Source organism: Nannospalax galili, unplaced genomic scaffold, assembly GCF_000622305.1.
Source record: "Nannospalax galili isolate Female #2095 unplaced genomic scaffold, S.galili_v1.0 scaffold154, whole genome shotgun sequence".
In the NCBI taxonomy this organism is placed as follows: Eukaryota; Metazoa; Chordata; class Mammalia; order Rodentia; family Spalacidae; genus Nannospalax; species Nannospalax galili.
In genome coordinates, this window is record NW_008335281.1 from 3,036,935 (window position 1) to 3,049,177 (window position 12,243).

Sequence of the window (12,243 nt, forward strand, 5' to 3'; positions counted from 1 at the left end):
TGAGGAACGGACCTTTGTTCTCCCGCTTGCTATAGGCGGGAACAAAGGACTGAAGGCGGAAAAAAGACTCCTGTTTTGCGTTTTGTTTGAATTTAAATTTCCAACAGCCCCTTCAAAAAGGTGAAGCTCAGAGCTAAGCAACAGACTTCACTGCGGGACGCGGCAGGGTGCCAAGGTCCCTGAGAGCCCCAAACTTGTCAGCGCGCATGAGAGGGAAATCTATTTAAACCTAAGTCCTGCACACTGCACTTTTCAAGACACCGGAGCGCATGAAAACTCTAGTGGATTCTCTAGGAAAGGAGACCATGCCCCACAGGTCTCTGTCTAACCTCTCCCTGCTCACGGAAGCGAATGAGAGCGAGTTTGTTCCGGACGTGTGGGAGAAGGATTTCCTGCCCAGCTCGGACCGGACCACCGCGGAGTTGGTGATCCGCTGTGTGATCCCGTCCCTCTACCTGCTCATCATCACGGTGGGCTTGCTGGGCAACATCATGCTGGTAAAGATTTTCCTCACCAACAGCGCCATGAGGAGCGTCCCCAACATCTTCATCTCTAACCTGGCGGCAGGAGACCTGCTGCTGTTGCTCACCTGTGTCCCGGTGGATGCCTCACGCTACTTCTTTGATGAGTGGATGTTCGGTAGTTTGGGCTGCAAACTCATTCCAGCCATCCAGCTCACCTCGGTGGGGGTGTCTGTGTTCACTCTCACTGCCCTCAGCGCCGACAGGTAAGAGCGCAGGTAGCAAAGGGATGGCCTGGAAAAGTGCTGGACAGGGGCAGGGAGTTCCGATGCATAGACACTGGAGTGCACCAGAGATGGTTTGGATGTTAGAAAGAGTGGGAACAGAGGGGGAGAAAAAGAAACCGTGTCTATGTGAGGCTATGAGGAAAGCAGAGTAAATCAAATCAAAAGAGATTGAGGTGTGAATGTTGAAGGCATACAGGAAACCATTTCAAAAACTAGTTTAAATCGCACTAACTTCAAACCTGCATGTCCCAGTGCTTCCGTTCTCATACACACGTTGGAAATCTTATGCATTTCAAAGAAGGGCTGTAGCTTAAACATATAAAAGTTTCATCAACTTCTGGGACATTTTGTGAGCATGCCTAAACCTTAACATCTACTTTCCTGGTTCACCAGGATGACACTCTGGTATGTTAGAATCCCAACTTCAATATAAAAAAAAATGTTTAATTTAGATTGTGCGTTGTTTATGATATGAACTGAATACTGTTTAAGTGAAAAAGATCGATAATAAATGGCCTTCAGAAAGATGACTTTGACATGTTCTTGTTTAAGACCTTCTTAAGTTCTTCTTGCTGAAATCAAGTGATGGTTTTTCACAGATAGTGCTAAATTTTAGTGTCTTGAAACAATGTTACAAGCATAGCCTTTAGGAGCAAATCTGTATTTCACATAATCTAACAGTATGAAGTGTTCTTTATTCTACCTGGCAGATGAATTGTTTCAATTTGTCATTCTGCATGTGTGGATACTGAAGCTGGGAGAATGTAGGTCTTCCTGGAATTGCTGGGAGGAAGATCCAAGCCTTCTGGTGGGGCCAGGGCTGCTATCTCAGGCTGTCTGCATCATGTTTTAGGGTCTTTCTGCAGAATAGCATGTCTTTGTGGGTGGGGGTAGTAAAGTGTAAAACTCATTACATGGAACTGGATCTCACTTCCCTGGGAATGAAGGACTGACTGCAGCTATTTAGCTAAACAGTTTATCTCGGATATAAAGGTGGTGTTCATTCTCCTTATTAGTTTGCAGGTTAAATTGTTAATGAGAAATGAGTCTGGATCTGAATTTGCCATAATGCCCTTATACTAATTTGGCATTGACAAGTCAATGTTTATTGAAGGTAAGAGTGCTCATTGGACAGCTGAGTCTTTATTTTTAAAGTGAAAATTTAGTTTATGTAACATGCTATCTAAAAACACAAGTCTTAGAAAACTGAGCAGTATTTTTTAAATAAGTAATAAATCCTAATTTGTCTTTATGGCACAGTTTCTTTTATCTTTTAAAAAGTTTCTTTAAATTCCAAAACTAAAATGTGACTTTGAACTTAGCTGGCCATGTTAAGGGACCAATGTTAATCAGACTGTGAAAGAAATCAGCTTAATTAGAATAAAGCACAATAGATGTAACTGATGTCACTATACTTTTATTTTTTAAATCATGACAGAGTAGCAAGACCTGGAGCTTGAATTCATTTCAAAGTTTTTTCCAATCTATTGTCACTAAGACAAATTTTCCCTGACCAAAGTCAAGAAACTGAAGTTCCTCCTATATTTAGGACCTTTTATGGTTCCATGTGCACACTACAGCCTCTGTGGATGCAGCATGATACTCCATTCATAGTGATGAAGACTGGTGGACTGCCTCTCTGAACTATTGGCTATGCTTGTTGTTTTTAATTTGTTCCAATTAAGGAAGCTGAAATATAAAGATGCAAACAGCATATAGCAGGGATAAAAAGGGAGGAAAACAAGGGTAGGGAAATGAAATTTAAAAATATAAGATAACCCATGAATATTTGAAAATTTCCCTGTTCTGACTTTTTTCTAGTTTCCTGTCTAGAACTTGTAATGCTAATTACTCTTGCCTTTACTTCTCCTTCACATCTCCTATTCATGATTCAAGAACTTTCTTTTCCCCTTAGAGGCAAGAGCTATGCAATTTGGGGGGCTTTTAGACAGACCCACTGAAGGGGTACTCCAATTGCCTCACCCCGCGTCCCTGTTCAGCATGGAAGAAGCCAGAGCAGTCTGCATCCCTATTCCCTATTCACAATTTGGGTAACCCCTTCCGTGGATGGCATGATAAGAATAAGAGTTTGGAATTGGCTAGGCAGGTAGAGTAAAAATACCCCAAAGAAATGTAGCCAGTTTCTGGACTAAAAGTCAAAATGTCCCTGGGCCTGTTAGCAACACATTCTGTTCCAAAGGCCAAAAATGTCAAAATGTCAAAAGTATTTGGGAGCTTAAAAGATTTTAATCCTTAAAAGATTTTAGGGTTACCTCTTCAGAGGGGGGAATGTTGGAGGGGAGGGAATGGGCATAGATTTGATCAAAACACCTTATATGCCTGTATTAAATTCTCAATAAAGTGTTTGTAAGAGTTTAAAAAAAAACAAAAAAAAAAAAAAAAGATAACCCATGCTTTCACAAAAACATTCTTTTTTCCTTGAAAGCACTGTGCTTGTCAGTTCAAAAGGAAAATTTGTGATTTTTTTTTGTTTATAATAAGCACCCAGTTGTTGCTTTTACAGAAACATAGTCACTGAATGAGTTGCAATTTTTGCATATAACTCACCAGTTTAGTGTTAAAGAGAGAGTGTTATATTTAACTGCAATCAATCATACATCTTTTACTCATTGATTTTTTTGATCCTTCTAGACCACTTCACTTTTTCTTCTTGGAAGGAACATCATAGACTGACTTAAAAGGCACTCTATTATTCTTGTAATACTGTTTCCACGGTTCAGATATTGCTGTAAAACTTTTGATGCCTTTTCATCTACTTGTGGGACATACTGTAAGTAAGGAGGGTGTGCACCAGACTGAACTTTATGGAAGCTGGGTCCTTGCTTCAGCCCTTACATACAAATATTTTGCCTAGTGGAGGATGATAAAATAATACAAAACTTATGCTCCTAAGGCAGCGTTTACCTAATTTGCAAAATAAGGATAATGTCTTCAAGATGACATAAGAGAGGGAATCTGATTCTCTAAGTACTTGATATTGTCTGGATTCCAGAAAATAGTTTTGAATGCACACCCACTGCTTTAGACAGCTTGCAGGCAGCCTGAGGCAAAGATGCCTACTGATGTATCAGCCCACTTGAAAAAGTATTCCTAAGCACAGCTTACATGCAGACCTGAAAAATCTTAGCAAAATAAAGGCAGAATCTCACAGTTCACATCTGGGAGACCCTGCATCATTCAATTGTTGGACTAACTCAACAATACTCTTTATTCCCCATCCCTTAAAAATGACTGTCCACATTGTCATCACCATTTCTCCCTCAACCTACTACCTAACAGCTCCTACCCCATTCACCACAATGCATCTTAATAAGAGATCTCCTTGTTATTCAGGCCAATCACCATTTACTGTGAACTTACTATGTGCTCTGGGCATTATACTGTGTACCAGAGAAGCAGCCATGAGCAACAGCTTTCCTTCTGTTGTATATGGCTCACACTTGGAATCCATGGTGGCTTATTCCCTGTATGATAAATTGTGATAAGAAAAAGAATGTTAATATAACTGGATATGCTTAAAGAAATGTAGAGACAGATGGTATGATGACTTTGCAAGAAATAAAGATAATCTGATTTTCTATTTATTTTGAATTATGATTAAATTTAATTTTCTCTTCACATTAAATTTAAACTGTACACAGATATCATATGCATGATTCAAATAGGAATTCATAAAAATATATTCATGAATGTTTTATATAGTAGTAGTGACTATACTCTATATCTGACTTTTGATTATTATAGCATTCATTTTTCAATTAGGGATATCTTTCTGAGACTATTTAATGGGAATAATGTAAATTTTCACATATATCTGCTCTATACTTGTGTTTGATGAAACAGTTTTTATATTGAAGAACATTTTCTCCACATTTTATGTAAATATTTGAAGAAGCCATGATAAATCATCCCCATTTAAATATGCACCAGACAACTCTACTTTTTTCTTTATAAACTTCCAAAGATGCAAATACAACATTAATATTCTTTCACAGCTGGGGCTGTCGCTCAATGGTGGACTGTTTGCCTTGCTTGCATGATGCCCTAGGTTTAATACCCAGGACTTGCAAAAATAAATTTCCTTCACAGTTGTGAGCTATGTTGCAGTACTGATAGCACTTTGATAATGTTATTTTCAATTATTTCTTGCTTATAGAATTTTCCTTTTCATTCAATTTTGTGTTATTTGGAGTCTCCTGGGATGTAGCCTCCCTTCCTTGCAGAAGGTAATACAGAACTAACCCTGTTGAAAACGTCTCTCTCCCTCTTGTCCTACTTTCCTCCTAGGTTTCTTGATTTTCCAAAATAAATTTTATGCTTGTTGCTCATAATCCCATCAGAATGAAAGGTTCATTATTTTTATTATTTAAAAAAGCCCACCATTTTTATGGTCATAGTGCCGATTATGATCTGAAGGTTTGTATCCTAAAATTTATAAATTGAAATTGTCCCCCTCAAAGTAATGGTAATAGGTGGTAGAATCTTCAGGAGGTGATTAAGCCATAAGGACAGGGCCCTTATGAATGAGACTGGACCGTTGAAGTCATAGAGGAAACCTGAAGACACTGTCCATGGGCCATCTGGGAATGGCACTCTTACCAGGCACTGACTTTGTCTGTGGTTTCTTTTGTATTTCCCATTTTCCTGGACTGTAAACATGAATTTCTGGGGTTCATAAGACACTCAGACTAGGGTGTTTTAATACACTAGTCTCAACTACCCAAGACTGTGTCTCTGGAAAAGTATTATTAGATGTGTGGTAGAAAGGGGCATATGCCTTTTATTTCTTTTTTAAAAATTATTTTTATTTTATGTGTATGAGTGTATTGCCTGCATGTAGATAAGTGTACCTGTGTTGTGCGATGCCTGTGTAGGTTAGAAGAGGCTGTTGGATCCCCTGGGACTGGACTTACGGACAGTTGTTAGCTGCCATGTGGGTGCTGGGATTCGAACCCGGGTCTTCTGTAAGAACAGTGTTCTTAACCACTGAGCCATCTCTCCAGCCCCTTTTATTTCTTTTTTAAAAATATTTTATTATTTTTCTAGTTTCTTATTGATTTTTCATGCACTTCATATAACACACCTTAATCAAATCTAGACTCCTGCCCCCTTCCCTCCCCTCATAGCCACCCACCAGATTTCAGATATTCTGTCATATATGTTAAGTCCTATATGGTCCAGCATTTGTATCCAGATATCCCTCTGTGGATGCCTTTTATTTCTTAAATGAATGACAGACATTCAGAATACCCTTTGTTACTCTTGACAATATATGATGACCAGCTATCTTTACCCTCCTCCATAAAAGTAATTTATGATCAACTTTTTAGTTCTTTGCTCTTATCGGTTACCTGATAACCATATTAGCCAATAATTATGCAAATATTGGGTGAAAAGTGTTTTTAGCTTCACTTCACAAGTGGAAAAAAAGACCTCTAGTGACTTTTCCAAACAATATCATTGATAATAGCTTAATGTAGTCTTACTGGAATAATTTTTTACTGTATCTATCTCTTAGGTATATTGTAACCTCAAATACCTTTAAAGACAAATATAATTTGAGACTTATTTGCAAGTTTGGTTTGTTTGGATTATTCTCATCTCATTTGTGTGTGTGTGTGTGTGTGTGTGTGTGTGTGTGTGTGTGTGTGTGTCTGGGTAGGCCATGGAATGAAGTCACTGTGTCTCAGAACGTGAGTCCTTTACCAATGGTTATTACTTACACATTACCATTAGTTTATTACAGGCGGAAGAAGAGGCTTTTATGTTATCTTGCCATAAAGTAACCTTGATTTATAAAGACATGATACTGTTCTATTTTCAGCTGGATTATGGAGAAAATCCCAATCAGGATTAGCATCTAAGATTTACTGATGTCTTTAGGAAAAAAACAAGTTGAGAGTCCTGGGCTCAGAAGCTATGGAGTATTAGGGCAGAATTCAACTGATTTGTACACATCTAATATTTCATGGTCATTATATAGGCACAGAAATTATAATGAGATAGTGGAAATAAAAGCATTTTAAAATCCAATAGTCAATAAAATTCAATGAGAAATGATTCATGTAGTGTGAATTTATTTAGTAAAAAACATTATAGAGCCAACCATCACAATTCAGGAGCTGACAATTTAAAATGCTTTCCTCTCTCTTCAGTGTTCTGTGCTAATAAGTCATGGAATTAACTGAACATACAGTGATATTAGGGAATTTATATCTTCCATGCATTGTGACATGACCAGGGAAGAAAGAAGTATTTCTGCCTCTCTTGGCAATAAGGTTTTCTTAGTTTCCTTCTTTTCTTCTTTCTTTCCTTTCCAAGAGAGTAACTTGAGATTTCTTGTCCTTCCAGGTACAGAGCCATTGTGAACCCCATGGACATGCAGACATCCGGGGTGGTAGTATGGACCTGTGTGAAGGCCGTGGGGATTTGGGTGGTCTCTGTGTTGCTGGCAGTTCCTGAAGCTGTGTTTTCAGAAGTGGCACGTATTGGTAGCTGGGATAACAGCAGTTTTACCGCATGCATACCATACCCTCAAACGGATGAACTGCATCCAAAGATTCATTCTGTGCTCATTTTTCTGGTCTATTTCCTCATACCACTTGTTATTATCAGCATTTATTATTATCACATTGCAAAGACCTTAATTAAAAGTGCCCATAATCTTCCTGGAGAATACAATGAACATGCTAAAAAGCAGGTAAGCTCTCTCTCTCTCTCTCTCTCTCTCTCTCTCTCTCTCTCTGTGTGTTCATATAGTGTTGGTTAGAATCATTGACTGTTCTATCTTATGAGCTGTCCATCCCATGGATTATGATGACAGCCTTGAGCCTTCACTAGGTGAACTTGTATGTGACTGTGCCACAATGTGAAAAGTCTACTTGGATCCGCTTTATCAGACATTGGAGCCTATGACAAAAACTGGAATTATATCATTAGAAATTGATATCTTTGGGCTGGCTATGGCTCAGTTGGTAAAAAAACATGCAGAGCAGTATGAACACCTGAGCTCTTGAATCAATGTATAAAAGCTGGACATGGTCTTTAACCCTAATGCTGGGAATGGGGAGAGGGATGAAGTCTGCAGACAGGAGGACCCTGCACGTCACTGCTCAGACAGCCTAGGCAATCGGTGAGCACAGGGTTCACTACGAGAACCTGTTTTAAAAGATAAGGTGGATGATGATAATGCGAGACACTTGGCATCGATGCCTGGCCTCCATACATATGTGCACATACACACACACAAACATTCAAACACATACATTGTACACATTCATGCACACATACAAATGATAAATTAAAAGAAAATTAATATCCTTGGGAGCCTTTTGGTTTCTTACATGCAAATATTTATACAAAGATCAAGATCACTAATCAGAAAATTTCATATTTTAAGTGTAAGTTTAATTATTATCTCTTTACCTATTATCCCTATGGTGACAAGGAGAAAGATACTTTGGAAAAGAATGTAGAGTACTACCTAGGATCTGTGGCTGTGGCTTGAATGAGCTACCAGAACAGGAGGTTCTGGAATGGCAGAGAAGCAGAAAAAGAATGGATGTGATGCCAAAGGGAGATGCTGGGATACTTGGCACACTGCAATTGTAAAAGCATTATGGCATGTACACTATGCACATTTTCTTCTTTTAACTATATGCAATGATAATTTCAGTTAAAACTAATTGTGTTGACTCACAATGAGAGAGACGGAGAGTTCTTCAAGGGAAGTTTAGAGTTGTATATTTCTGCATTCCAGGAAAAAAAATCTAGAGGGTTCTGTAAGTATTGGGAGGTGATGGCAGCCTTTTACCAATTTGAAGGCAAATAAATTTAGTCTGATATTATTAAAATTAGTGGTAGAATATAGAATATAGACAGAGTAACAGATTGGGATTTGGGGGCTTTTCAACAGCAGAAGCTGTAAAGGTTTCTTTCCTGCAGAGTAGCCTCCATTAATTAATATCAGCATAAGGGTTGACATCTACCTTAGAGCCTCAGAAAATCAGCCAATATCCCAGGCCCTTGTAAGCTAAGTGAGTATATTTATTATCTAAGCATCTGAAATCACTGCAGTAAAATGTCTAGGTTATAGGTTCACTGTGGCTTTTACTTTATGTAACCATACATTTTATTTAGAATTCCGTAATTCAACTTATATCATAATTTGTATATTTGAGTTTCAGTTTGGAGTTTCCTAAAGTTAAGTTCTTCTCATACTCACAGACCTTTCCTGAGCCTTTTAAAAAATGCCATTGGTTCTGCCTTGTTTTTGTGACTTTCCTTTTTGGTGATTTTTAGCTAGCTCTTATAATCTGACACTTGATATTACCTAAGGCATCATCTCAAAGCCACCAGTTTGCCTGCACATGAATCTCCAGGTTCATATTGCTATGAAACTTCTGTGCCCATATTCCACCTTCTAGAAAGGACATTACTGAGAAATCTGTTCCACATTCACCCTTCTTAATATGGTTGGGTTGTCTAAATTGCGCCACCAAGACACATCCATGATATTACATTTGGTTCTCAGTGTCAGTTTTGTTTAAACGTTTAACCTTTCCAGTCTTTTCTAGAGTATTCTACTTGCTGAGCAGGAAGTATTGTGAGGACCACTGTCAGTGTCTTTTGATCTATTATTTTTCCCCATTTACATTGTCATGTTTGAACAGTTAAGAAAATTGAGAAATATGTGGTAAATTTTGGATTCTAGATTTTAGAAATAATTCTTAGGTTAAAATATCAAATGTCTTATATTTGATTTCTATTTATCACACCACTGAAGACTATTTTACAGAACAGTTATAATAGTACGTATTTTATGAATAAGCTAAAATATGTTGGTTTATAAGTATAATCTAGTATAATGCTAATAGTATTATACTTATTTATTTAATGTGCATGTGTGTGCGTGTGTGTGTGTGTGTGTATGTGCATGTGTATGTATTCTGTGGTATACATTGAAGGTCAGAGGACAACTTGTAAGAGTCAATTCTCATCTTCTACAATGTGGGTCTTGGGTGTTGAACTCAGGTTGGTGACTTTACCCACTCAGACATCTTGTTAGCCCCAGAAGATTTTATTTATTAAGTGAGTCAGGGGTTTAAATCTTCATGTTCATTTATTTGTGAGTGTGTAGTACGAGTGAAAAATACTCACGTCCTGTTTCAATGAGTCAGTTTTTCCCTGTTTAAAATACTCTGGTATTCAGAAAATAGTTAAGCTTGAATATATATATTCTGTGGCTCATAAATTTAGTACATTTAATACAAACAAAATAATTTATAGTTATATTGGATACAATGCCACTTTAAGTAAAAAAAAACATTCATTTCTATCACAAATTTAACATGAATATAAAGCCATTTTTATAATTTATCATCTGATCTTGTGTAAATATTAAATATTTTTAAAAGAAAATAGTGTTGGGCCAGGCGTGGTGGCACAGGACTTTAATCCCATCACTTGGGAGGCAGAGGCAGGCAGATCTCTGTGAGTTCAAGACCAGCCTCCTCTACATAGTGAGTTCCAGGACAGCTGGGGCTACAGGGAGACCCTGTCTCAAAAAGACACCCCTCCCCCCCAAAAGAAAATAGTGTCATGACCAAAATCAGCTTGGTCAAACTCTTAAAGCAATCACTTTGGTTAGGAAAATAAGCAATTTAGGTGTTTTGGATGCGTCTTCATGTTGCAAAAGGATTCATTCATTTTGTGGCATGAATTTTGGCTGTGGCTGACTCCGTTTTTTTTTAATCAATGGGGGCACGTGTTCTTCACAGATGGAGACACGGAAACGCCTGGCTAAAATCGTGCTGGTGTTTGTGGGCTGCTTCGTCTTCTGCTGGTTTCCCAATCACGTCCTCTACATGTACCGATCTTTCAACTACAAGGAGATTGACCCTTCTCTGGGTCACATGATTGTCACCTTAGTGGCCCGGGTTCTGAGTTTTTGCAATTCTTGTGTCAACCCCTTTGCTCTTTACCTGCTCAGCGAGAGCTTCAGGAAGCACTTCAACAGCCAGCTCTGCTGTGGGAGGAAGTCCTACCCCGAGAGATCAACCAGCTACCTGCTCAGCTCTTCAGCAGTGAGAATGACTTCTCTGAAAAGCAACACTAAGAACGTGGTGACCAATTCTGTTCTGCTAAATGGACACAGCACGAAGCAGGAAATAGCTCTGTGACTGGAGGCCATTCAACTCACTCTTGGAAGAGACCTTAAAAACTTTTCTATTCTTATTGTGCAGAGCAGAACTAAATAATTTCCACATTCTTACTGTTGCTTAGCTAATTCATCAGACAACTTCATGACTGACTCAGAAAAGGCAAGACATTTTTCTCTGAATAGAACCTTAAATTACAATATGCACACCTATACTATACACACAAATATATCTCGTTCTAAAATGTGTAGAAAATGAGTCTGCAGACATGGCTCAGTGGTTGAGAGCACTAACAATGACGGAAAACAGCAGTTCCAGGATACCTGACCTCCTTTTCTGGTCTCTGTGGGCACAGCATGACATAGAGGCACTTAACGTGCAGGCAAAACACTCATATACATAAAATAAGAAAAATAAATTGATTTAGAAAATGATGTACATAAATCAATATTCCCCCAGTATTTAAGGTGGTGTTACAAAAACTATTATATTTACCTTAAATTTCTTTTATATTAGAGCATAAAATACATTTTCATATTGCCACAGTAATTCAGTGAGAGATAATATCAAAGTCTTATTTGAAATAAAAGTATAACTTCCTGCTGAGTCACTTTCATTCATAATATGTATATATCTGCACTCAAAAAATTTAAAACAATGTAGCTAATCATAATTCAGTAATATTTATTCTGGTTCTTATGTAAGAAATTATAATTTATAGAAATGCTTATGTCTGTAACCATGAGTTATATTCTTGAAAAGTTTGATGGCTTTTATTGTGAATTGTAAATAGATATGATGTAAATGGGATTTACCTTAGAAGTGCCAAATAAATATGAAATGTTCCAAATTCCAAAACTGTGACTCACAAATTTGCATGCTCATTTTGTGTACATTGTTAAATCCTTGACAATTTGGTTGCTTCTGTGTAGATAACAAGATTTGTATAATTCTAGTGAGTCCTCATTTATTCTGCTGACTGAGGTGTGTGGGATCTCAGGCAGTTTTTCTCAGCATGATAGCACAGTTCTCTCTAAATAAATGCCTTGATAATTTCCAGCAAATTAGTAACATTGTCTTTATTAAATCCTAAAATCTACCTCCTTCTTAAGCATGCACCAACTGTTTAATACTTGAGTTCTTTTTTCATATAATTTCTTCTTCCCAAACATGTTAAGATGACATTGTTAGTGTGTTAAGCTTTTCTTTAAATATCTCTAACCCACACTATTGAAGCTATTAAAGAATCAGTTGCATATAGCAGGTGAAAAAATAAACATAAGCACATTGCCTATGGTATCTGACAATCTGAAA

The 12,243-nt window shown here is 37.6% G+C and overlaps 1 protein-coding gene across 1 annotated transcript; it reads left to right on the top strand.

Moving 5' to 3' along the window:
* Positions 1 to 211: 211 nt before the first annotated feature.
* On the top strand, positions 212 to 11,441 carry Nmbr (neuromedin B receptor). Its single transcript, XM_008829830.1, has 3 exons — positions 212 to 727; positions 7,121 to 7,469; positions 10,549 to 11,441. The coding sequence occupies exons 1-3, from the start codon at positions 270 to 272 to the stop codon at positions 10,948 to 10,950; spliced, it is 1,209 nt and encodes a 402-aa protein (XP_008828052.1). The 5' UTR covers positions 212 to 269; the 3' UTR covers positions 10,951 to 11,441.
* Positions 11,442 to 12,243: the final 802 nt, after the last annotated feature.